This window comes from Vulpes lagopus, chromosome 18, assembly GCF_018345385.1.
Source record: "Vulpes lagopus strain Blue_001 chromosome 18, ASM1834538v1, whole genome shotgun sequence".
In the NCBI taxonomy this organism is placed as follows: Eukaryota; Metazoa; Chordata; class Mammalia; order Carnivora; family Canidae; genus Vulpes; species Vulpes lagopus.
In genome coordinates this window covers 23,848,369-23,874,567 of record NC_054841.1, presented here as the reverse complement: position 1 = coordinate 23,874,567, position 26,199 = coordinate 23,848,369, and the positions used below count along the sequence as shown (strand labels likewise).

General features: G+C 43.4%; 1 protein-coding gene across 3 annotated transcripts in view; it reads left to right on the top strand.

Moving 5' to 3' along the window:
- ACSS2 (acyl-CoA synthetase short chain family member 2) overlaps positions 1-25,949 on the top strand; it is a 46,002-nt gene extending 20,053 nt beyond the window's left edge. Inside the window, exons 3-19 of one of the 3 annotated variants that reach the window (XM_041732914.1) lie at positions 11,814-11,905; positions 12,101-12,204; positions 12,465-12,537; positions 12,821-12,896; positions 13,056-13,170; positions 14,005-14,043; positions 18,490-18,627; positions 19,564-19,734; positions 20,040-20,173; positions 20,367-20,499; positions 20,581-20,637; positions 20,826-20,906; positions 22,022-22,130; positions 23,661-23,729; positions 24,068-24,244; positions 24,846-24,920; positions 25,073-25,949. In XM_041732914.1, the coding sequence (XP_041588848.1) occupies positions 11,814-11,905; positions 12,101-12,204; positions 12,465-12,537; positions 12,821-12,896; positions 13,056-13,170; positions 14,005-14,043; positions 18,490-18,627; positions 19,564-19,734; positions 20,040-20,173; positions 20,367-20,499; positions 20,581-20,637; positions 20,826-20,906; positions 22,022-22,130; positions 23,661-23,729; positions 24,068-24,244; positions 24,846-24,920; positions 25,073-25,200 (1,771 nt within the window). In that variant the 3' untranslated portion in view covers positions 25,201-25,949. Of the gene's footprint in view, positions 1-11,813; positions 11,906-12,100; positions 12,205-12,464; positions 12,538-12,820; positions 12,897-13,055; positions 13,171-14,004; positions 14,068-18,489; positions 18,628-19,563; positions 19,735-20,039; positions 20,174-20,366; positions 20,500-20,580; positions 20,638-20,825; positions 20,907-22,021; positions 22,131-23,660; positions 23,730-24,067; positions 24,245-24,845; positions 24,921-25,072 lie in introns of all 3 variants that reach the window. The other 2 variants (XM_041732913.1, XM_041732915.1) reach the window with 2 other exon arrangements.
- The last annotated feature ends 250 nt before the right edge of the window (positions 25,950-26,199 follow it).

Sequence of the window (26,199 nt, the reverse complement as noted above, 5' to 3'; positions counted from 1 at the left end):
TGGGCCTAGAAGAACAGCATGGCTGAAATTTGATCGGTTAAGGTTGGCCCAGACCCTGGAGGAACCTAGGACAAGGCTGAACAGTATGAATTATATGCATTAGGCTTTAGGGAGCTTGTAATAATAAAGGATCTGAGAGTACTGCCCTCATACACTTGTTAATACTACCTCATTATAGTTTTGATTGGCATTTCTCTAATGATTAGTGATGTTTCACGTTTTATTTGCCATTTGTCTGTCTTCTTTGGGAAAATGTCTATTCAAGTCCTTTGCTCATTTTTTAATTGTGTTGATTGTTTTTTTGTTGTTGATCTTCAGGAGTTACCTATATATTTTGAATATTAATCCCTTATGAGATACGTGATTTGCCAATATTTTCTCCCAGTGCTGTGAGTTGCCTTTTTACTATAGGAATAGTATTTTTTTTTAAAAGATTTTATTTATTTATTCATGAGAGACACAGAGAGAGACACACACACAGGCAGAGGGGGAAGCAGACCCCATGCAGTGAGCCCAACATGGGACTCGATCCTGGGTCTCCAGGATCACACCCTGGGCTGAAGGCAGTGCTAAACCGCTGAGCCACCCGGACTGCCTGGAATAGTATTTTTTGATACATGAAATTTTAAAACTTTTATGAAGTCCAATGTCTATTTTTTCTTTTGTTTCCTGCGTTTTTGGTGTCGTGTCTGTGAAATTTTTCTTTTGTTTTCATCTAAAACTTGTATTGTTTTAGGTCTTATATTTTGGCCCTTGTTTCACTTTGAGTTAATTTTTGTATGTGCTGTTAGGTAAGGATCCAACTTATGGATAGCTATGCTCCATGGGTGACCTGTTAGCTTCTAGCAGCAGGTTTTTAAAAAATTAATGTATAGATATTTATGATATGTGCCAGGCAAGTATTAGATGCTTAGACATAGCAATAAACAAAAGAGATCTGGTCCTTGTCCTTATGGAGCTCACATTCTGGGAGGGTGGGGCAAGATTTTTGCCTGTGAACTGGAATTTTATTTATGAAGAAAATGTTGGAGACAATGTATTTGCCTTATTTTAGGGAATGAGGGTCATGTGTCTAAGAGCAAATGAATGTATAAGTGCTTCTGTGACATTTGAGCACTGCCATGGACTGCGAAGGTAGACATATGCAGACTTCCTTGTCAGAGGTTTTGGGTCTTTTCAGAAAGTTCTCAGGATATTGGAGAGATTGTGATGTGAATGATTTGGCCATGGGCTTAAGTTCAAAGTGGGTGAAAGTGTCCTCTCCTTTTCACAGTGCTCCTGGAGATTCTTAGGAGAGAGGCTTCATAGTCATGTCCACTTAGGTACACTCCAAATTACTATAGTTGAACAAATTTGTAGGCTGGAAGTCAGAAAACTGGGACCTGGTTATAGATTTTCCTTAATCCCACTGTGTAGTCTCGGCAAGCCACTTCCTCTGGATTTCTTGATCTTTAAAATGGGGATAATTATACCTTTTCTACCTATTGTTAGAATAGCTGTGAGGATCAGGTAAAGGATTATCCTCTTAATGTAGTTTTATTCCATACTCGTTTAAGGATCTACACCAATACCATGTGAGACAGGCATGTCAGTTTTTTGTTTTGTTTTTTTTTTTTACTTTTTAAAAATTTTATTTATTTATTTTAGACAGAGAGTGAGCGCACGAGTAGAGGGAGGGGCAGAGGGAAAGGGAGAGGGGGGATCTCAAGCAGACTGCATGCTGAGTGCAGAACTCAATGTGGGACTCAATCCCATGACCTTGAGATCATGACTGGAGCCACCCAGGTGCCCATTACTTTTATTACTTTTATTTATTTAATTCTATTTGATCTCCAACTCAGCTAAGTTTGTTCCCCGCCCTGCGCCCTGCCCCCTATGTAAATAAAACCTCTTTTCTCTGAACCTAACTTTTAGGGCCCATTCTCCTGGCTCTGAAAGGAAGAAATAAGAATCAAGGAGTCTTGGGATCCCTGGGTGGCGCAACGGTTTGGCGCCTGCCTTTGGCCCAGGGCGCGATCCTGGAGACCCGGGATCGAATCCCACATTGGGCTCCTGGTGCATGGAGCCTGCTTCTCCCTCTGCCTGTGTCTCTGCCTCTCTCTCTCTGTCTGTGACTATCATAAATATAAATAAATAAAAAAAATTAAAAAAAAAAAAAAGAATCAAGGAGTCTTAAGATATATTAGAAATTATCCAGCCTAATACCAATCTTCTCTCTCCTCCTTCCTCCCCTCTAATACTTTACAGAGAAGGAAGCTGAGCTCAGAGGGAGGGGGAAATTTGTGCAAATTCATACATTGAATTAGAGGTAAACAATAAATAAAGGTCTGGGGGCTCCAAATAATTATCTGAGGATCTTGTTAATAATCCAGATTACTGGACCCCACTAGCCTATTGAATTAGAATCTGAGGGTTTTGTTTTGTTTTTAACTTTAGCATTGTATAGGCACAATGTTTGGGATAGGAGATAAAGATGGCATTTTAAACAATTTTTTAAATTTATTTTTATTTATTTTTAATTTTTTAAAATTTATTTATGATAGTCACACACAGAGAGAGAGAGAGAGAGAGAGGCAGAGACATAGGCAGAGGGAGAAGCAGGCTCCATGCACCAGGAGCCTGACGTGGGATTCGATCCCGGATCTCCAGGATCACGCCCTGTGCCAAAGGCAGGCGCCAAACTGCTGCGCCACCCAGGGAGCCCAGCAATTTTTATTTTTTAAAGACTTTCTTAGAGAGAGAGCACACATGAGCACAAGTGGGGGGAGGAGCAGAGGGAGAAATGGACTACTCGCTGAGCAGGGAGTCTGACTGATGTGGGGCCTGGAGGCTTGATCCCAGGACCCTGGGATCACCACCTGAGCTGAAGGCAGTCACCCAACTGATTGAGTCACCTTCGCACCCCATTTTTTTTTTTTTTAAGATTTTATTCATTCATGAGAGACAGAGAGAAACAGAGAGACAGGCAGAGACACAGGCAGGGAGAGAAGCAGGTTCCATGCAGGGAGCCTGACGTGGTACTCCCAGGACTCCAGATCCATGCTCTGGGCTGAAGGCAGGTGCTCAACCGCTGAGCCACCCAGACGTCCCCCCAACCATTTTTTTTTAAATGAAGTGAGGGGAGTGTATTTGTGAAAGAGAAAGTGGGAAAGGAGAACCAACTCAGATCAATGTTAAGAAAGATTATATATGGAAGTTGAGAATCTGGACACTTACTTTCTTAAAACTTTTCCTCCTCAACTACCTGCAGGAATGGAGTACCCTATCTTGAACACTAATGATTTCAACCATGCTATTCTATCTAAATAACAAAGAACCATTGTAATAAATATTTTTGCATACACGAGACACCTGATGTACGTATAAAATAGTGCTCTTGGTTATTTTTTCCACTTTCTTTTTTTGCTCTAGTCATATTTCTATTTTAGGCAGTATTCCAAATTCTGTGATAATAAAGAATCTGAGAGAACTGTCCTCATTCACTTTTTTTGTTTAAGGCTAGCATGGGACACAGTATGGTAGGAACGAGTATATATGATTTCCCTCCTATAAGTAGGCATGTAAGCAGAGGGAAAGGGTTACCTTCTATACCGACCCAGGTCTGCCTTGTCAACAGAGAACTGCAGAATCCAACTGGCACCAAAGTCACTTTGACCAAGGGAAACAGGCACAAGGTTCCTGGATCAAAGCCTGAAAATAGCTGGCAGGAGGACAGGATGCAATAATAGCCTAGATTGCAAAGTATAAGTCCTATAATCTGAATCTCAACTCCAGGGTCTTATTGCAGTCTCTCCCATAGCAGATTCCAGATCTGAGCCCATTGTAGAGGCTCAAGAAATTTATCTTGATATTTTTCCAAATCCTATTCCACAAGTTTTATACTCTTCTCCCTCTGTGTCTACCATTTCCCCCTGCCTGTCTAGCATGTCTATTTTGTTAGTATCCTCTGTGATCTTTTTCTTTCCATGTTTCCTAACTCTGATCAGCTTGGATCTGGCTGGTCATGTGAGCAGAGAACTTTGTTCATTCGTTCATTCATTCATTCTTTTACCCATTCATTTCATAATTATGTATTTAATACCCTCTGTGTGTCAAATTTTGAACTTAGTACTGAGGAGAAAAAATATATCTTGTCTACCTTTAAGGAACTTACAATCCAGTGAAGGAAACAGATGTATACATATGACTATAATGTTAAAATAAGTAAGCACCACATCTTTAGGCAAATAGAGACAGAATGAATGAATGAACAAATGAACAGTATGAATGAATGAATAAATGAATAGTGCTAAGAGGCAAACTTTCTGGAAAATAAGATTTGTAAAGATGGCTGTTTCTCCAAATTAATCTGTATGTTATTAAAATTCTAATCAAAATCACAGAATTTTAAAATTTGAGATAGGGATGCCTGGGTGGCTCAGTGGTTGAGTGTCTGCCTTCAGCCCAGGGCATGATCCTGAAGTCTCAGGATCGAATCCCATATCGGACTCCCTGCATGGAGCCTGCTTCTCCCTTTGGCTGTGTCTCTGCCTCTCTCTCTCTCTGTCTCTCATGAATAAATAAAATCTTTAAAAAATAAAATAAAATTTGAGATATAATTCATACCATGCAGTTTACCCATTTGAAGTATACAAGTCAGTGATTTTTGTTATATGCAGAGTTGTGCAATCATTATCACAGCCAATTTTTAGAACATTTTTACCACCCCAAAAAGAAACTCCATATTCATTAGCAGTCACTCCTCATTTTCCTCCAGCCTTTCCCACTGTAGCCCTAGGCAACCACTAATCTATTTTCTGTCTGTATGGCTCTGACTATTCTGGACATTTCATGAAAATGGAATCATACAACGTGATGATTTTTTCTAGCTTCTTTCACTTAGCATAATCTCATAAAGGTTCACAAGTGTAGCATGTGCCAATACGTCATTCCTTTTTATGATTCAGTCTTTGGAGTGTGCCTCCTCCCACCTTCTCCTCCAGCCCTTCTCCCTCTTCACCATGACTAAGGCAGGAGTGCCCAGAGGGGACATTAGTCTGCTAATTGGTAAAGCTATGTTGCTTCTACTCCCTGCTCCCTTGATGAAAGGGAAAGTGACTTGAGGTTATACTTACATCGGAGTGCCTTACATTTGTGCAGTGCTTTATGAATCATAGAATACTTGATTTCACATGATTTCTTAATTTTACATAAAGAATTTCAAAGTTGGAACAGCCTTAAAAGTCATACCAAATTTCAGAAAACATGAATCACATGGGTTGCTTATAAATGAGAGTTCTAAGGCCCCCACTCCCTGGAGAATGATCTAGTAGGTGTCAGGGTTTCCCTGGCTCAATCTCTGCAGTCCTGTACTGCAGCTATGTGGGGCGGGGCCTTGCAATTTGCATTATTAACACTGCCTGACCATGCTTTGAGACCCATTGGCCTTGCCTTGTCCCAGCTATGTCTTGGAGTCTGCTCTTTGGTATCCCTGCAAATCCCAGATTCTTTTTTTTTTTTTATTTTTTATTATTTTATTTATGATAGTCATAGAGAGAGAGAGAGAGAGAGAGAGGCAGAGACATAGGCAGAGGGAGAAGCAGGCTCCATGCACCGGGAGCCTGACGTGGGATTCAATCCTGGGTCTCCAGGATCGCGCCCTGGGCCAAAGGCAGGCACCAAACCGCTGCGCCACCCAGGGATCCCAAATCCCAGATTCTATATGATATCTCCACAGTTAGGAAGCTCCTGTAAGGAGTACCTTCTATCATTGGACAGTTCTGACAGTTAGAAAGGCTTTCCTTACATTGAACTCTCCCAATTGACCCACCTCTTCATTTATTTTTTTTTAAAGATTTTATTTATTCATGAGAGACACAGCGAGGCAGAGACACAGGGAGGGAGAAGCAGGCTCCATGCAGGGAGCCCGATACGGGACTCAATCCTGGGTCTCCAGGATCATACCCTGGGCCAAAGGCATCGCCAAACCCCTGAGCCACCCAGGCTGCCCAACCTCTTCATTTATAGTTACGAAACACGAGTCTACTTCTTTCCCATAACAATCCTTCAGGTTCATTCATTTATTCAGCAAATATTTACTGAGCACTGACCATATACAGGGTTTTTTGCAAGACACTGGGTATTCAGCAGTGAATAAGACCAACTTGGTCTGTGCCTTCAGGAAGCTTACAGTCTAGTAGGAGAGACAGTGTTGTGATGAAGAATAACAGGAAGGTCTGATGCTACTTAGAGTGATCTGAAACATGACATAGAGCAAACCATTTGAAGAACTGGGGGAAGAACATGGCATATTCTATCAGAAGACTGATAATGTGTTTGGAGTCTATTGAGTAGAATGGGACAATGGCACAAGATGAGTTGGAGAAGATACAATGCATAGTAGAAGTCTGGAATTTCTTATACATGTGATGAGAGCCACTAAAGTATTTTAAACAGGAGGTGATGTAATCTGGTTTGTTGTTAATAGATTATTCTGGGTGATATATGGATTGGAAGAGGGTAAGAGTGAAGTGGGAGACCAGTTTGGGTCTTGACCATCCAGGCAAGAGATGAAGGGGGTCTGAACCAGAGTGGAGGCAACAAAGATACAGATATTGAGACTTAGTTATCATGTATCTCATTATCTTCTCTTCTCCAGGCTAAACAGCTCAGTCCACTATATCCTCTGATAATAAGTTTGACTCTTTTTCTTATTTGGGTTTTTCTCCTCTGGAGGATCTAACCCACCAGTTTAGATCTTGCCCTCTGTTTCTGTGAAGAATCTAGTTTTTTCCCACCTATTCCCCCCCGCCCCCAGCTCTTTCCTCCAATCCTGTACCTTACTTTTCTGTTAGTTTAGGGAATTAAAATCTCCAATTCAATGACTGTCCCTCATATAAAGAGGGGAGTCCCAGTCTTCCCTATCATTAATCAATTACCAGGTTTTCTGTGATTCAATGATGAACCTTAAATATTTATTGTGCCAGCTGAACTTGGAGGAAATTGAGAAGAAAAATACATGATCCCTGCCCTCTAAGAACCCGAGATGTAATGGGAAATATAAAGCCCCAATAAATGTAATACAAGGTAGTATCAATAGATCACAAGGAAAGTGAGGTCGTCCGTGCCAAACTCACCATGTGACTTCAAGCACATTAAATGGTCTCTTTGGATCCTTTTGGAGTTAGGAGACTAAACTGAATGTTCTTTTAAGAATTCTTAACATCCTAGAGGGCTTGGGAGCTTGCAGTAGGCCAGTATTCTATTCACCTCCTCCTCCTAATGAGGCAGGGGCTGAACCTGGTGTATATGTCAGAGAAAGAAGACACTGGAAGAAGTAAGATGCCTATATCAATTATGCATAGCTTGAGCCCAGAACTTGGAGAGGCATGTACACTGTGGGTGTGTGTGAATGTGTGTATAACTAGAAGTGGGCTCAAGTAGGCAGTTCTTGTGTAGGTTTGTGCTTATCTGTTCCTATGTACTTTCTATGTACCAGACTCTATTCTAGATTTGAGGGATGTAGTAATGAACAAAACAGACAAGTTCTCTGTTACCGTGGAGCTTATATTCCAATGAAAGACACAGGTAATATACAAGCAAATAAAATACACGAGATAATTTCAAATAATGGAAAGTTATGTGAAGAAAATAAAAAAATGATCTGCTGGAGTTTGGGGAAGGGCAAGCTGTGCACATAGGTGGGTATGTAAATGTGGTGCATATACCATGTTTGAGGTAGATAGGTCCATGTTTGAGTCCTGGGTTCATATATTTCTCCTTATTTGTACCTCTGTGTGCAAATGGGCAGCGTTTATGCCTACAATGTTTTGTATATTAGCATATGTCATTTTGCACATGTAAGTATGCACAGGTGAGCTGGTATGTGGCACACATGTAGGGACATTTTTGCATGGGTGTGTGGTATATGTTGGCATTTAGCCATAACTGGAGATGTTCTGAAGTTTCTGTGGCACTCACCAGTGGGCCAGTTAAGGAAATGGCTTTTTGCCTCTGGTATTCAGGGCCACTTGCCAGCTTCCTTTCTCTGTGTTCCTTCTCACTTTAGAGAGCTCTCTGTGCTTGGCTCCTCTAAGCCCTAGGAGGGCCAAGCCAAGGAAAGGATAGTAACTGACTCATCAAGCCAGGAGCTGGAAAGAGGCTTCTTTCTGTGTAATCTTCTGTGTAACCTCCAAGGCCTAATTTCCCTGCTTGTCCCTGTCCTTCATATGATGAGGCAAAAGAGTCCCGCCTTGAAATGAGAAGACTTGAGGATCTATTCTTGGCTCTGCCACTTATTATTGTTTGACCTTGGCCAAGCTACTACATCTCTCTGGGCTTTAGTTATCTCCTTGAATACTCTGGGTAGTAAGGGAGCACAATGGCCTGCAGTATTTAGGATGGGCTGGTACTGGTGCCAGAAGGAAAGGGGAAGGCATTCTGAGCAGGTGCAATGGCGTCATCAAAAGCATAGAGGTCAGCTTTTGTGTGTAGGAAGCCAGGAGGAACCTAGTTAAAATAAAATTCAAACTTTTTACCATTGCCTACAAGGCCCCATGTGATCTGGCTGCTGCCTAACTCTCATTCTTAACTTTCTTCATTCTAGCTTCCTTACTGTTCTTTGAATAGGCCAAGCTCTTTACTGCCTGAGTACCTTTCCAAATTTTGATGTTCTCTCTGCCCAGGATACTCTTCTCAAGAATTCATATAGTTGACTACTTCTCATTACTTGGGTCTTTTAGCTCAGTATCACCTCCCCAGAGGGAGGCCTTCTATGACCATTATTTAAAGTAGTTGTCCTCTAATGTTTATCAATATTTAAAATGCAGATATCCTTTGACCCAACAATTTCTTTTTCTTCCAACAATTTCATTTCTAATAATTCATTCTACAGATATATTTGCAAGTGAGTAAAATGACATTTGAATAAAGATATTCATTGAAGCATTTATTTGTTAGATAAACTATGGCACATACAAACTGTGGAACATTATGCAGATGACAAAGAAAATGAACAGTACTGGGACGCCTGGTTGGTCAGCAGTTAAAGCGTCTGCCTTTGGCTCAGGGCGTGCGTGATCCTGGAGTCCTGGGATTGAGTCCCTGATCAGGCCTCCCTGTGGGGAACCTACTTCTCCCTCTGCTGGCGTCTCTGCCTCTTTCTCTGTCTCTCTCATGAATAAATAAATAAATCTTTTTTTTTTTTTTTAAGAAAACGAACAGTACTTTAAGTCTTGATGGAGAATTTTATCAAGGTATATTGTTGAATTTTTAAAAAAGCAAGATGATTGAGCTGTATACTTAAGATTCATGTAGTTTATTGGATGTATATTATACTCAATTAAAAAACACGATACAGAATAGTGTTTACTGTATACCATCATTTGTATAGAAAAAACAAAAATGTATAAATAAATACATATATATAATGCTTATATAATAGGTCTGTCCCACGGTTAAAACAGCTGTTTCCTACCTCTTCCCATCCATGCTTGGTTAGTGACTGAGGTGCTTATCTCTCTTCTGAACAGTATTAAAATTCAAAATTTTTAATTCAGTTTTTAAATTTCCATCTTCAGTGATATCTGAAGGATCTTATGAAAGATTCTAATAGTATAGTCTTCTTCTAAAGTAATTACCTTGGTCACTCCGCATTAGTTCAGTTGCCCTGCAGTCTCTAACCTATTAGGGGTGGTCCTGTCAGCATATTGACTATTTTTGGAAAATTACACAACATAGTACCAACAGTGGTTGCCAATCAAGGCATGGGGTTAGGGAATAGGGGTGGGAGGGATACTTTTCATTACATATCTTTTTTTGTGGTACCATTTGTATATATGTATTACTTAAAAAAATCATAAAATTGAAAAAACACACTGGGGGTCATTAAATCTTCACATAGTCTTGAAAGTTCCTTAAGATATTTTTTCAAAAGTATTTCCAATCAGTCATTCATTATATCATTCTTTATATCCTTCATGATGCTTATGATCTGAAATTATTTGGCTGTGTTACTTATATACTTTTCGCATTGTCATTGGAATATAAGCTCCATGTTATCAGGGATCTTGCTTATCAGTGCCTTATTTCTATACATATATACAGCACATAGTAGTTGTCGAGGAAGCAAACATGAAGGAAACTAGGCTGAAGCCTAGGAAGGAATGGGAGGTGAGGCTGAAGTGGTAGACAGAACTCAGTTGATAAAGTGTAGTGATTCTGAACTTTATTTTTTATTTTTTTTAGAAGGAAGAGCAAGGGGCAGAGGGAGAGGGCAAGAGAGAATCTTAAGCAGGCTCCCCACCCAGCACGGAGCTTGACGTGGGGCTCAGTCTCATAACCTTGAGATTATGACCTGAGCTGAAATCAAGAGTCAGACGCTTAACCAACTGAGCCAGTCAGTTGCCCCTAAAACTTTAAATGTGTATCAGAGGTGTGCCTGGAATGCGCAGTCAGTTGAGCATCCGACTCTTGGTTTTGGCTCACATTGTGACCTTGGGGTCATGAGATAAAGCCATGTCAGCTCCACACTGAGCAGAGTCAGCTTGAGATTATTTCTTCCTCTACCCCTCCTGCTCATGATCTCTCTCTCTCTCTCTCTCTCTCAAATAGATAAATAAATCTTAAGAAAAAGAAAAAGAATCGGCAGCTGAATCGTTATACTTTTGTATATTTGTATATATACTTGTGTATATATTATACAAGTATAATCTTTATACTTGAATCTTTTTTTTTAAGATTTTATTTATTCATGAGAGAGAGAGAGAGAGGCAGAGACGTAGGCAGAGGGAGGGAGAGAGAGAGAGAGAGAGAGAGGCAGAGACACAGCCAGAGGGAGAAGCAGGCTCCATGCAGGGAGCTTGATGTGAGACTCGATTCCAGGACTCCAGGATCACGCCCTGGGCTGAAGGCAGGCGCTAAACCACTGAGCCACCCAGGGATCCCTTATACTTGAATCTTTATAGCTTGTAATAAAGAGGCAGATTCATGGATGCTGTGATTTTGATTCAGTAGGTCTGAATTGGGGCTCTGTCTTTTTAGAAGTTCCCTTAGGTACAAGTGATCTGGAAATCTCACCTTGAATAACACCAATGCAGTCTTGACACTGTGCTCCAGAAGAATCACATTTGTAATATCATCTTTTTTTTTTAAGATTTTATTTATTTATTCATGAGAGACACACAGAGAGGGTAGAGACACAAGCAGAGGGAGAAGCAGGCTCCATGCAAAGAGCCCAATGCGGGACTCGATCCCGGATCTCCAGGATCACACCCTGGGCTGAAGGCAAGCACTAAACTGCTGAGCCACCCAGGCTGCCCTCTCTTTTATTTATTTATTTTTAAATATATTTTTTTTAATTTTTATTTATTTATGATAGTCACAGAGAGATAGAGAGAGGCAGAGACACAGGCAGAGGGAGAAGCAGGCTCCATGCACCGGGAGCCTGACGTGGGATTCGATCCCGGGTCTCCAGGATCGCGCCCTGGGCCAAAGGCAGGCGCCAAACCGCTGCGCCACCCAGGGATCCCTGCCCTCTCTTTTAATACATCCCTAGGATGGAAGAGAAAGGACCATCATCCCATTTTACCAACCTAAATGAGGCTCACAGATGGACAGTGCATTTTCCAATGACACACAGCTTGTGTATAAAGTATGCCTTAAAAGGCCAAAGTATCTGACCAGTCAGCTCAAGGTGTTATAGTAGACAGCTCACCCTCATAGGACATTCATAAGGAGTCTTGGTGTTCCTGAATGGATATGATGACTGTTCCTATTTTTTGTTTGGGGGAAGAGGTTATATTCCCTAATGGCTAATTCTTTCTGATGTATCTCAGGGAGGGCAATGAACCAGAGGAGACCACCCAGATCACATATCGTGAGCTTCTGGTCCAAGTGTGTCGATTCAGCAATGTTCTCCAAAAACAGGGTGAGTATGGGGGTATGAGAAGGGGGCTGGAGGGTCCTGTCTTGGGGTATTTGAGGACTTGGGGGAAGTAGACAAGGAATGGATGGAATGTAGTAATAGGGTCAGCTGTGGGGAGGAAGGGCAGTAGCTGAACAAGAAGAAGCAGGTAGCAGCAGGAAGTGTCCATGGTGCATGATCTGTGTCCTTTATTTGTAGGCATTCGGAAGGGTGACCGAGTGGCCATCTACATGCCCATGATACCAGAACTCGTGGTGGCCATGTTGGCCTGTGCCCGCCTTGGGGCTCTGCACTCTATTGTGGTAGGAATTTGGACTGGAAAAAGATACCTAGTAGGGGATGGGAAGGGATGGGGCTCTGGAGAAGTAGGTTGGGCCTGGATGCTAGAGGACCTTGAGAACCAGACTAAGAAGTTTAGATTTGTGTCATAAGTTCCATATCAGTTATCCAGTTTCTTCTAGAACCATAACCTAGAAATCCTGAAGGTTTTATGAATGTCTCCTTTCCTGGTTTATTTAATTCCTAGGTCCTCCTCTCCCTCAGTTTTTCTTCCTTTTCCTAGTTTGCAGGCTTCTCTGCAGAGTCTCTATGTGAACGGATCCTGGATTCCAGTTGCAGCCTTCTTATTACTACAGGTGACTAATTCTCTCACCCCTTTTCCAGAACTTCTACACCTGAAGTTTTGGTCTCTAATCAGCTAGTTGATATTTGCAACTGCTCAGCATAGAGGGTAGGGACTGCCTACCCTTATCTCCTGATTCCATCTCACCTGACCCTCTGTCAGCTCAAATCAATTGGAAGAGCCAGAGTCAAGAGACCTACCTCAGGAAGGGCTCCATGAACACTGTGCTCACTAGGGATAAGGGACTAGGAGTGTGGTGCCTTCCTAAGGCCTGGAATGTTTATTGCTCCCCAAAGATGCCTTCTACAGGGGGGAAAAGCTTGTGAACCTGAAGGAACTGGCTGATGAGGCGCTGGAGAAGTGTCGGGAAAAGTAAGTGTGTTTGGTTGGTTGGCTACTGCTCTGGGTTAACTGGGATTTTCCCCTGTACCAGATTCCCTTTGTCCCTTCTATCCTAGATGGACATGGGTGGGTCCTGCCAAATTCTCTCTGAGCCAACCAGCTACCATTTCAGGTTTCTCCTTCTTCTAGGGGTTTCCGAGTGAGATGCTGCATTGTGGTCAAGCACCTGGGGCGGGCAGAGCTGGGCATAGGTGACTCTCCCAGCCAATCCCCCCCCATTAAGAGGCCATGCCCAGATGTGCAGGTGAGTCTGGTATTCCTATGCTTTCCTCTGGGTTGAAATTGGCCCAGGAAGTTCTTTATGTGCTTCGTTTCCTTATCATAATGTTGAGAGCATCTGGGAGCAATCCTAGGAATGCCTCCTCTGGCAGGGCTGGTAGGGAGCTGGGGGACTTTGACCTCGAGTGTCAATAGGGAGCCCCTCATCCTTGGGAACCTAGCATGAGAGATTGTAAGGGGACTCTATGCTGATTGGGGTATCCTGATGGGCACAGGGGACCCTCAGGGCTTGGGCTTGGGTTAGAAATGGGCTGACTTAATCAACTATCTTCAATTTTAAAAAAAGAAAGAAAAAAGAAAGGAAGGGAGGGAGGGAGGGAGGGGATGATTTGGGTGACTATGTGTACTGGTATCTGTCTTGGAATGGGCTACTTTTGTGCCCCCCCCCCCCATGGAAGGACCAGGATTTGGCCCTCAAGATATAGCCCTTATTAGCTTTGGATCCAGAACTTTTAGTGAAAATGGTGGAAAAGCCCAAAGGTCTGAGGGCCATGAAGGATGAAAGCTCCAGGGTCCAGAAGGAAAAGGGTTCCTGAGATTCTGTGACTTGAGGGGGCCCCAAGTGGTCACAGGGCTAGAGAGACTGTAGTCTAGCCTAGGGAGATTGGAGATTCCAGTGAGCATTAGGGGTTCTAAGTGTATAGAGATTGGGAACAAGATCAAGAAAATGTAGGCTAGGAGGACCAGTAAGAGGGGAGCCTACAGAAAAGGCAGCAGAGGCTTGGGACACACTGACCCTTCCCTCTTACTCCCCTATAATCAGACCCTGCTCACCACCCTTTCCATGGGCTCTTAACAGGGTAAGCTGAAAGAGAAACCCAAGCGCATCTGGCCCCAGGTATCCACCTCTGCACTGCCTTGGGTACTGCTTCTCTGTGTGCTTGTCTGTGTTTCCATCTGCTCTTTGCCTGTTTTCCCCTATTGAGGTGGCTGCCAGACCTAACCCCTTTCTTTCTGCCCCTGGGTCCTTTGCCATCTAAGTTACTCTGAAGGGTCATGAAACAAAATGCCTGTTGCTACCTCTCTGAACTGGCATAGAGCATGAACCTCAGAGAGCTAGCAACAAGGCATCCCATTGCACTCTGCTGTTTAGGACCTTTGTGGGAGAGAGGACCAAGTAACTTGTCAGAAAGTTCTTACTGTGTACTTAGCTGGAGCAGAGCCCTAGGAGATAAGAGTAGAGTGAGTAGAGGAGGTACAGAACTTGACCTTGAGAATTCACCATCAAGTTGGGGACTTATATATCACAAATGAAAACCTCAATTTTATGTAGGACAATAGAGAAGAAGATCCCTAAATACATTTATATATTACTTTGGGATTTATAAACTGCACATAAACTCTCTGATATAATTAAATGCTAGGTTGAATAAAAATTACTTTGTAGGTGGTTCTAAGATGTGAGATTCTTAAGTGGGGGCTCAAAGCAGATTAGAATAGAGAAAGGCTGGGCTTGGAGTCCAGAGACAGATTTTTAGCTGTATGTCCTTGAACAAGTCGCTTCTCCTCTCTGAGTTTCAGTTTCCTTATCAACAATGGAGAGATGATAATACATGCTTAAAAGAAAACTACTTCCTTTATTAAAACAGAACATAAAACCCATTATTCCTCTGATTTTTGCCATCCTCATAAGGGTGTCTTACTCTGAATCTTCTATGATTAACCTCTTCAGTAAATATTATCTTTTTTTCTCTGTTCTCATAGCATAGTGGAGACAGATTTGATTCCCAGGGAACATTACTTTCCTTTTAAGTCAGGCAGAGACCTAAGACATTACTCTTGAAAGATGTAACATAACAAACTCAGTGGTTAGAATATAGACTCTGGAGCCAGACTACTTGGGTTCAAATCCTAGCTTTTCAAATGCTACTGTAGAAGCTTGGACCAACTACTTAAGTTCTCTTGCCTCAGTTTCCCCATCTGTAGAAAAAGGATAATAACTGTACCTACCTGATAGGGTTTTGTCTATAAGGTATTTGGTACAAAGTAACTACCCTATTAATGTTAGCTTTTATTTCTTTTAACATAGCAGACAGCCTGGCATTTCTAAAAGGGAAACCAGAAAAGAAATAAACTCCCATAATTCTTTTTTTTTAAGATTTTATTTATCATTTATGAGAGACACACACACACACACACACACACACACACACAGAGGCAGAGACACAAGGAGAGGGAGAAGCAGGCTCCACACGGGGAACCCGATGTGGGACTCAATCCTGGAACTCCAGGATCACGCCCTGTGCAGAAGGCAGACACTCAAATGCTGAGCCACCCAGCTGTCCCAAACTCCTATAGTTCTTAATACTAGAAACCTTTAGGCCACAGGCTCCTGGATTTTTGTTTCTTGGAGGTGAAAATAATCAGTTACCAAAAAACCAAAGACCGTAGGAATAGGCTTACAAAGTCCAGGTTTATTGGTCTGATAATTGCAGTCAAAACTGCGGAACTCTTGGGAGAGCTCCACATCCCATCATCCTTAAGCATTCATCAAGGGAAGGCCTGGCACAATTTGGAGGTACTCTCCTCAATCATGTCACCTATGGGCTTCCTCATATTCCGATCTCACACCTGGCAGTTGCCCTCCCTGAGGATATCCTGGTCTAAGGACAAAGACCAACTCTATTCTTATTTCAGTAAATTAAATCTTCCTGGTTCAAAGCTGTGGGGCCCTCATAGACACACACCCAATTCATAACTAATGTTTGCACTGTTAATTGAGCTCACCCTGCTTCCTGGTGCTAGTTATCAGTTCCACACCTGGGGTACTGGCCCTTCTCGCCCACATACCCACAAGGGAAATAGTTTTTTAAGATTACGAGAATACCCTTATTGCCACAGCATAACTATGCTTTGCCCTTATATGTACCTAGTGCCTTTTCTATGACAATTCAAATCAGTACTGAGGACCATTTCCCCAAAGCAATATTGATACTCTTTTTAAATACATTAAGGCCCTCAAGTAGATCCTTTGGCAGGAAAAAAAGTATTGATGTGTCAATGTATGTTTAGATCCATATGTCTGTTCTGCTAAAAAAAAAAAAAAAAAAAAGGTGTGTTTTAGTATTTTTTAGCTCTTGGGCAACCTCTTTCTCTTCTTTCTTTTTCTTCTTCTTTTTAATGGTGCCTCGGTCTGGACTTGTCATTCTTTTTTTCTTTTCTTTTTTTAAGATTTTTTTATTTATTTGAGAATGAGAGACAGGGAAAGAGAGAGCCTGTGAATAGGAAGAGTAGCAAAGGAAGAGAATCTTGGAGCAGGCTCCACGCTGAGCCTGATGTGGGGCTCAATATTGATCCCATGACCCATGAGATCATGATCTGAGCCAAAACCAAGAGTCTGACCCTTAACTGACTTAGCCACCCAGGCTCCCCTGGGTTTGTCATTCTTAATAATGTTTATGTGACAGACACTTCAAATTCTCTAAATTAAGGGGTAGATAGTACAGAAAGAAGAGAGTGATTGGAGTCATTTTATAATTTATCAAGGTATATATTTAACACTTTGGGATTTCTTTTTTTGCAACCAAATATATACAGAATAATTTAGCATATAGCCATATAATGGGAATAGGGAGTAGGGTGTTTCTCTTACATTATCATGTCTACCTGCCAGCCAGGGCCATTGAACATACAAGAAACTAATGAATATGAAAGGGCTTTGTGATGGCTAAAGCAAACCCAAAACAGTTCCTATTTTCACACCCTTGAATTTATTTCCCAGAGGAGTTCAGTGGAACTGAACTCACTTCTATCCTCCTGACATCGTTCTTTCCCATCCCACAGGACAATTCAAGTTATGATATTTACTATGTAATCCCTTTTCTTTTGATGTTCCCCAAATCCTGTGAGACCATTAAGGAAAGAATGACTATCCTCATTTTAAAAAGGACCAACTTGAGGTAAAGTGACTTGCCCAAAGTCATATATAGCTAGGAAGTGGCCGAACTGGGACTGAGATCCAGTGCAATTTTTGGACAAGTTCAGGGAATCCCACCTTCCCTCAGCACAGAGTAGACTCTGAAAACTGGCTGTTCAAAGAGGTGATATAACTAGGAAAGTAACATAAAGACTCCTAACTCTGGGAAACGAACTAGGGGTGGTGGAAGGGGAGGAGGGCAGGGGGTGGGGGTGAATGGGTGACGGGTACTGAGGGGGGCACTTGACAGGATGAGCATTGGGTGTTATTCTGTATGTTGGCAAATTGAACACCAATAAAAAATAAATTTATTATTTAAAAAAACTAGGAAAGTAAAATAACTTCAAGGAGAGGTTAGAAAAATTTCAGGAGGACAGATCCAGAAGTAGTAATCAAAAATACTCTAGTATAGGAGGACATCCTTCTACTGGGAGAAGAAGTCGTATTGGTCCTTTTCCACCAACTTAAAGTAGGTTTTCTGCTGAATGGAGCCTTAAGCAAATATCTCTATAGGAAACCTATTGGTTGCCAGTAGTGTGAAAGTGGGGGTGGAGCTAGGGTAGGAACCTGCAGATGTGGATGAGGTCTAGACATTCAGGAAAGGTGCTTGGATTAAAAGCTGTTGACTATTTTCAATACTAACAGGGCCAGGTGCCCGCTTCACCTGCAGGCTCTGACTAATTTTGCATTTCTGAATTGGGTGGTGTCCGCATCCCTGCTGATAAGCCACTAGCTTCCTAAGTACATATGTTTGTATGTAGGCCTGTGTGTGTGTATTCATTCATCCAACAAAAATTTACAGGGTGTGTATTAAGTGCCAGGCATTTTGCTAGGTGTTGGGGATAAAAAAAAAAAAAAGAAAAGAAAAAGAAAAGAAAAAGACAGACATGCACTGCACTCATAGAGGTCACTATCTAGTTGAGGAGACAGTAGTGAAGCAAACAACTAAATAACTGGAAATATGTGCTGTATGGGAAGGAAATATGGTACAGTGATCAAGAATAATAGCAGGGGGGAGGGTGGGGTTGGGAATCTACCAGATATTGTTCAGGGAAAGCCCTCTACAAAGGTGACATTTAAGCTAAGAACTGAAGAATGATAAGGGACCAACCAAGGTGCCATCCTCATACTGAGGCTAGGTAAGGGATGCTCTGGAGCAGGGTGTTAGCTGTTCTGAAGCTAACCCAAGAAGCCTGCTGTTCTGCTCCTGTTCTCTGTCACATTCCACCCTCACATTTCCCTCCCTCCTCCCAGCAATTCTACCTGACAGCACTTCCCCCAACCCCAGGTGTCAGGTAGGTGTGTCTGTTCCTCTCTTGAGCTGTTCACAGTTCTTTCCTGCCCATTCCTGTCTTCTTAACCCTGCAGATCTCCTGGAATCAAGGAGTTGATTTGTGGTGGCATGAACTCATGCAAGAGGCAGAGGATGAGTGTGAGCCTGAGTGGTGTGATGCAGAGGACCCACTCTTCATCCTGTACACCAGTGGCTCCACAGGGAAACCCAAGGCAAGTGTGCGTGTGTATATACTGTTAGGGTTAAGTGAATTTCTGAGAAAGCATATGATGATATGACTTTTACTTAATAATCCTGAGTTTCAGAACTGTCACATTACATTTTCTAAATCAAATTAAGACATAAATCCTCAGCCACTAGATTGTGAGGCTCAGGGTGAGACAATTCGGGTGGGGGCTTTCACACCCCAGAAAAGGAAAAAAGGATCAGTTCATATGTCTAACTTCAGTGTTCTTGCCCATGCCCACGTGGTTTGATTGAAGGAGATCTGCACTGTGAACTCAAGGCCAGGGGTAGGCTAGGACCCTTCTTGGGGCCCTAGGCTAGAAGCTCTTAGAGTTCAGTTCCTTCCATAAGCCACACTACTAACATCTCATTCTTCCCAGGGCACAGTGTGGGGGCCAGAAACAAAACTCTGACTCCTGTATTGACTTAAAAGATATATCACCCTATCTTCCACTCACACCATCCCTAAATTCTTACTCTCTGTATGTTTGAATATCTCTCAGTGAGGCTTTTGAAGCATATTTTTTGCATCTCTTTCCAAGGGATGGGGTATTGGTAGACTAAGCAAAGAAGATTATTTTTTTTTCTCACTCTCACTCTGTCAATGTGTAATTGACTATGTGTGCATAAATATACAACAAAGACACTCTTAGATGTGAATGCTCTAGAAGTGTTCATGTGTATAAGAGTGATTCAAGTAGCCCATCTTAGGGTGTGGATATGAATGATGACTGACTATGCATGTGTATGGTGTGTGAGATGGGAACATGGAGAAAATGGGTTAGAATAGAGATGGATACTATATGAAAGGGGTGCTGGCAGGGCCAGAATCTCAGGAGGATCTTCTTCTAGCTCTACCCAGCATACATTTGTTGGTCTGTGGAAATGAGCCCAAGGCCCACAAGGTTGAATTTTTCCTCCAGGGTGTGGTACACACTGTTGGGGGCTACATGCTCTATGTGGCTACGACCTTCAAGTACGTGTTTGACTTCCACGCGGAGGATGTATTCTGGTGCACAGCAGACATTGGCTGGATTACCGGCCATTCCTACGTCACCTATGGGCCACTGGCCAATGGTGCCACCAGTGTTTTGGTGAGAAGGGAGCTGGGACTCATGGCTACTTGGCCTAGTTAGGGGTGGACAAGATGATCCTAGGTGACAGTCTTCCAAGGCCACTTGATCTAGAGACAGGGGGCTTACACAATGACCTGTTCCCTGGGGAAAGAGGAGTTCTGAGGGGGTTGTATATACTGAGGAAGAAGGTCTCTTGGCTTATCTGTAAGGGAATGAAGACATGGCTATGTCCAAAAGGGCAAAATACTGAGCCTGAGGGTATGGTAAGGGAATTGAAGGACTGTTGGGAAGGACTGGGAATGATTAGCCTTCACTGGGGTCAGTTTGAGGGGATTCCCACATACCCGGATGTGAGCCGCCTATGGAACATCGTGGACAAGTACAAGGTGACCAAGTTCTACACAGCACCCACAGCTATCCGCCTGCTTATGAAGTTTGGAGATGAGCCTGTTACCAGGTGAGACCCCCTCCCAGTTGCTGCCCCATGGGTGTCCTTCAGAGCTAGATGCTGGCCTTTGTGTACAGACTTTTCCATTCCATTGTTCCAACTCCTTGGCGTAGAATAGGGGAGGGGGCAGAAGAGCCTGGGCATGTCTTCCTGGTTCTCAGTGTCCTCAGAGCCTTTCTTCCTCCCCACTCCCCTGCCCAAGGCATAGCCGGGCATCCTTACAGGTGCTAGGCACAGTGGGTGAACCCATTAACCCTGAGGCCTGGCTGTGGTACCACCGAGTGGTGGGTGCTCAGCGCTGTTCCATCGTGGACACCTTCTGGCAGACAGAGACAGTGAGTAAAGGATTCAGAAGGCTGGGGCTCAGGGACAGTGTGGGAAGACTGACTCAAACCCCCAATCTTTGACTTCTACAGGGTGGCCATATGCTGACTCCCCTCCCTGGTGCCACACCAATGAAGCCTGGTTCTGCTGTGAGTGAAGCACCCTTGGCTGATCCTATGCTAGGCAGGAGTAGAGTCTCTGGGCCTAGGTGGAGGGTGGGGGACTAGACTAATATATGTGTGAAGAACCTGGGGCTCTGGGGGTCCTTGAGAGAGGTAGAATTGAGTCACAGTTGCCTCATTCTTCTCCTTAAGTCCTGTTTCCTGTTTGCTTCTAGACCTTTCCATTCTTTGGTGTAGCTCCTGCAATTTTGAATGAGTCTGGGGAAGAGTTGGAAGGTGAAGCTGAAGGTTACCTGGTGAGGCTCTGACCCTTGGATGTCTTTGAGGAGTTGGGAGGAAAGAGTACAACAAGGGATGCTGTACTTTGCTTCAGAGTTTAGAACCTTATTTCCACTGGTAGGTGCTTATGGCTAAAGCTCCATGGTTGAGGGTTTATCCTCTGCGAAACCCTGGAGGAAATCCTTCTGGATACTTAGCCTGCTTGTCTGCCTTTTGGCACACTTTGGCTCTTAAGGGCTCTGCTCAAAGATTCCTGATGATGCCTTTTTGGGTCCAGAAGACTTAGTGCTAACTCTTCCTTTGACAAACATTCTAGTGTGAAAGGAGTCTTCATAACATAGTAGAAAATCATATAGGCTCCAGAGTCAGCCTGCTTGGATTTAAATCCTAGCTCCTCCTCTTTTGTGACCTCAGATAGGTTGCCTAACCCCGTTGAACCTAAGTTTCATTTGTAAAACAGGGTTATATAGTACCTGTGTCTCAAGTTGCTGGATCAATTAAATTAGATAATCCGTGTGAAGGCAGAACCTAACAGTGTTTAACAAATGTTAGCTCTTATGATTTTTGTACTAGTACTTGTAGGAAGTACAGCCCCCGCCCTCCATCCCACTTTACTTTTACTAGGAGCAAGTTAGTAATAAGGACTTAAATCCAGGCTTTCTGACTCTTAGCCTAGAATTTCATCCATCTCATCAATCTACTGCCACAGGATGTTATTGAGTGGGGCAAATTTTTATTTGATTATTTTCATTTGTATCACACTGGACTTGGTTTCCTGAGGAGACTCAAATTTACTAAATGCTTATCACTAACAGAACGTTGTACTAGACAACTTCCACATACCATTAATTCAGTCCTCACAAGTAACTTTGAGAGGTTGAGATTATTTTCTCTGATTTACAGAAGAGTATCTGAAGCTTAGAAAGGTAAAGTTACTAACCTGAAGTCACACAGTTAGTAAGTGGCAGAGCTGGGATTCTTAGCCTGGATTGTCTATCTCCAAAGCCTGTACTTTGTCCTACTTCTCAGGAAGGGCATTCAGGCCATTTATCCTCAGGTTGGGCAAAACTGTGATTGTCTTCCAGTTTGACAGTGTAGCAGATATGACCACTGTGCCTCTCTCACTCCCTAGGTGTTCAAGCAGCCCTGGCCAGGAATCATGCGCACAGTCTATGGGAACCATGAACGCTTTGAGGCAACCTACTTTAAGAAGTTCCCTGGTTACTATGTGACAGGAGATGGTGAGCCCTGGCTATCTCCCCTTCCCATATCTCCCATCTTGACATGTACTTTCCCCTTCCGTTTTTAGGAAGAATTGGTTAGGGGTGAAGAAAAACAGAGAATATATTCTGTGTATCAGTGACTAATATCCAGGTAGAGATTTAAAGAAGACTATAAGAACAGGAATGAGTGTTGCATGGAGGGTCTCAGCATGGTACCACCTGATATATGAGGATGGTTCTTGCTTCCATTGTTCCTGTGCTAAAAGAAATGGGCATGTAGCAGTGTGAATTACTGTCATATGGATCCTGATGTCTGGAACCTATATTTGCCCATGACTCTATCCACCAGTCCATTCAGCCACAGCTATTTATTGAGCACCTACTATGTCTGGCACAGATCTAAACTCAAGGGATAGTGCCATGAATAAGGTAAGCATGGGGCTTATAGTCTGGTAGGGGAGACAGACAATAAATTCAGCAAATGAGTAAATAAGCTTACCTTAGTGACAAATGCTATTAAGAAAAATACACAGGGTAACAGTATAAAGAATGTCTGCAGGAATGGCCACCATACATGGGATGGTGAGAGGCGGCTTCTTGGAAGTGATATTTGACCAGAGCCCTCCAGGGTGAGGAGGCCAGGCATGGGAAAATCTGGAGTAAGAGTGAGTGTTCTGTGCAGAGACACCAGCTTGAAATATCTGAGGAACAGACTGAAGCCTGTGTGGCTGACATGTAGTGAACAAAGGGAAGAATGTTACATGAAGTTGGAGAGGTAGATAATGTGGGGCCTTGTGGGCCATGATAAGGACTTTGGATTTTATCCGGTGCACAGTGGGGGAGACCTTTAGGGCCTGTAAGCAGAGAAGTGATAAGAACAAATTTATTGTTTGGAAAGTAACTTCGATTTACGGAGAAAAGACTTTAGGTGGGTGTATTAGTTATCTATTGCCAATGGAAAAAATTACCCCCAAACTTGGCAGCTTAAAACAACAAATTAAAATTCCTGAGGATCAGGACTTTGTGAGTGGCTTTGCCAGTAGTTCTCATTTAGAGTCTCTTATGGGCTTCAGTGAAGCTGCTGGTTGGGGCTGCAGTCATTTGAAGGTTTGACTGAGCCTGGAGGCCATACTTCAAGCTCACTCGTGTGGCTGTTGGCAGGACACCTCAATTCTTCACCACATGGGCCTTTTCATAGGGCTACTCATGACATATGGCAGCTGACTTCCCCCAGAGCAAATCATCTGAGAGAATAACCATGGTATCTTTTCTATAGTGTAATCTCAGAAATGACATACCGTCACTTCTGCCAAATTCTGTTGATCACACAGACTAACCCTAGTACAATGAGAAAGAGAACTACACAGGAGTCTGCATATTAGAAAGTGGAAATCAGCATAGCTATCTTGGAGCCTGGCTACTACGGGGGCAAGTGTAGAAGCAGGAAGACTTATTAGGGGGCTATTAGTGGGTGTAGCAGTTTGGTAACATGGATCATATATCCTACTGTGGGATATTTATTATATTGTGCATTTCTTCTCTTTCCAGGCTGCCGGCGGGACCAGGATGGCTATTACTGGATCACTGGCAGGATTGATGACATGCTGAATGTATCAGGTGAGGGCCAGGGACCATTTTCCCTTCTTATCAGCATCCTCTCTCAGCAAAGTCCTAGCCAAAGCCTTCCAAGACAGCCAGGATGTCGTCTGGCCAAACCATGCTTGGAGTGTGGCATTAGGTTCTGGGTACAGGTTTCGGAAGAAGAGTGATAAACACTGGAATGTGCCTAGAGGAGGCGAACTGGGAGGGTGGGACAACTGAAGCAGGTTGAGTGAGGCATAAATGAAGGGGCTTCCCCACTTGACCAGCCTAGGACTGCCCTATAGGCATAGATGGAACAGGGGCTGGGGTAGAGGTTGGGCTCTCTCTGATGGCACTTCCTTTCCCTTGATAAGGACATCTGCTGAGCACAGCAGAGGTGGAATCAGCACTTGTGGAACATGAGGCTATTGCAGAGGCAGCTGTGGTCGGCCACCCTCATCCTGTGAAGGGCGAATGCCTCTACTGCTTTGTCACCCTGTGCGATGGCTACACCTTCAGCCCCACCCTCACCGAGGAGCTCAAGAAGCAGAGTGAGGAGCCTCCTAAAGCAGGGACTATAGGGTCTGTCCTCATGGCCCAGTTACCACAGCAAGTTGTTGGGGAGAGGCAAGAGCAAGCTGCAAACTACAAACAGATCCCAGGGGACCATAGGGGCTTAATGTCCTCTTGCCACTCAGTCTCCACTGGTCTCTCTACTAGGATACTAATGGCTGACATTTATAGAATTCTCTGTGCCACCACTGGGCTAAGTGCTTTAAATGCATTAATTCATTTAATCCCTATAATCACGCTGTGAAATAGATCCTATTGTTACTCTCATCCTAAAGATGAAGAAATTAAGGTTCAGAGAAGTTAAATCCCTTGCCCAAGGCCACACTGGTAGTAAAGTGGGATTTAAACTCTAGCAGGCTGATTCTTAGAGTTTGAGTTCCATGAAAATAGATGAAGATAAAATGAGATAGTAAAAGACAATATGTTAAAAAGAGAGAAAGACAGGCAGTGACTCTAAGAATGACTCTGTGGTCAGGGACTTGAAAGGGAAATAGATGGGAAACAAAGCCATCTCTACCTTGGTTTTTGGGAGCCTGGTTAAGGGTACTGAAGAAATGCTTAATGATTTGTTGGTTACAGTTAGAGAAAAGATTGGCCCCATTGCCACTCCGGATTATATCCAGAATGCACCTGGCTTGCCTAAAACCCGCTCAGGTATGTTCTCAGAGGCCTCAAGGGATTGGGTTTGGGATTGGGCAAGGCCTACTGGTGGTGTAGTGTGTGTGGATGGAAGCCTTTTTGGCAGGGCTGGAGGGTCAGTGGGTCAGTGTTATTACCAGGTAACCAGAAGGCTGTGGTCTCCCCAGGGAAAATCATGAGGCGGGTGCTTCGGAAGATTGCTCAGAATGACCACGACCTGGGGGACACATCTACTGTGGCTGACCCAACTGTCATCTGCCAGCTCTTCAACCATCGCTGCCTGACCATCCAGTAAACAAGACCTTACCCTTTACCCAGGCTTCCCCTGCTTGGCTTTCCAAAGTTTTGTCCACTCTCCCTGCCCCTATCCAGGAGTGCTGAGGGCCAGTGCTGACCCATGCCACCCTTGACCAGCTGTCTGGGACCGAGGACCAGCTTTGCTCTTGGGTGGAGGTGACTTCCTGTGGCTGCCAGATAGATGAGATGTGGCACAGGTTAGCCTCAGGTTGCTGTGCCCCTAGACTATAGGAGCCCTTGGAGCTCAGAACAGGAACTTGAAGGCCATGTCCCTTACCCAAATTAAGTATGCAGAGGGCAAGTGAAGGTTGACTGAAACAGGGAGGCAGCTTTGTAATCCTATGTCAGGTCTCTCAGGAAGCACCAGTATTTATCTTGGGTATACATTTGCCCTTAGAAACTCCTGTTTGTGAGTCTCAAAACAACTGATTATTATTATTTTGAATACTTTGCTGCTGCTTTTCTGGATCTGAATTCCCTTTTGTGCCAGATGGCAGTGCTTGTCTGCCCACTTGCTTCAGGGGATGTACAGACAGGTTATTTTAGAGGGTTTTCAGATTACCTGCTGCTTTGCTGGAGTAAATATGTTTTGTTCCAAGGCCAGAAGAGCTTATCTTCCTTGTCCTCTGTTCCCACCCTTCCATGAACAATCATGCCCATAAGAGACACTCTCAGATGAAACTCTTCTTTTCTTGCCATAGTCATGCTCAGGCTCTGTGGTTGTAGGAATAAAGTCTGTGACTTTAAGAAGGCAGTGACTTATTTTCTTAAGTATCTTACAGACTGTATACTTACTAGTTGCTCTGATTTGTGTGGGGGATGGGGAGGCGAGTGGTTTTTCTCAGGAATACACAAATATCCTCCTTCCAGAACTTTTGGTTTGGGCAGATCTAGGCAGGGTTTCACTCATAGGCACTTTGGCAAGCTCCTGAATTAAGCAGGAAAGCAACCGAAGCCAATTCACCCATGATGTCTCATCACGGTTGCATTGTTTCCT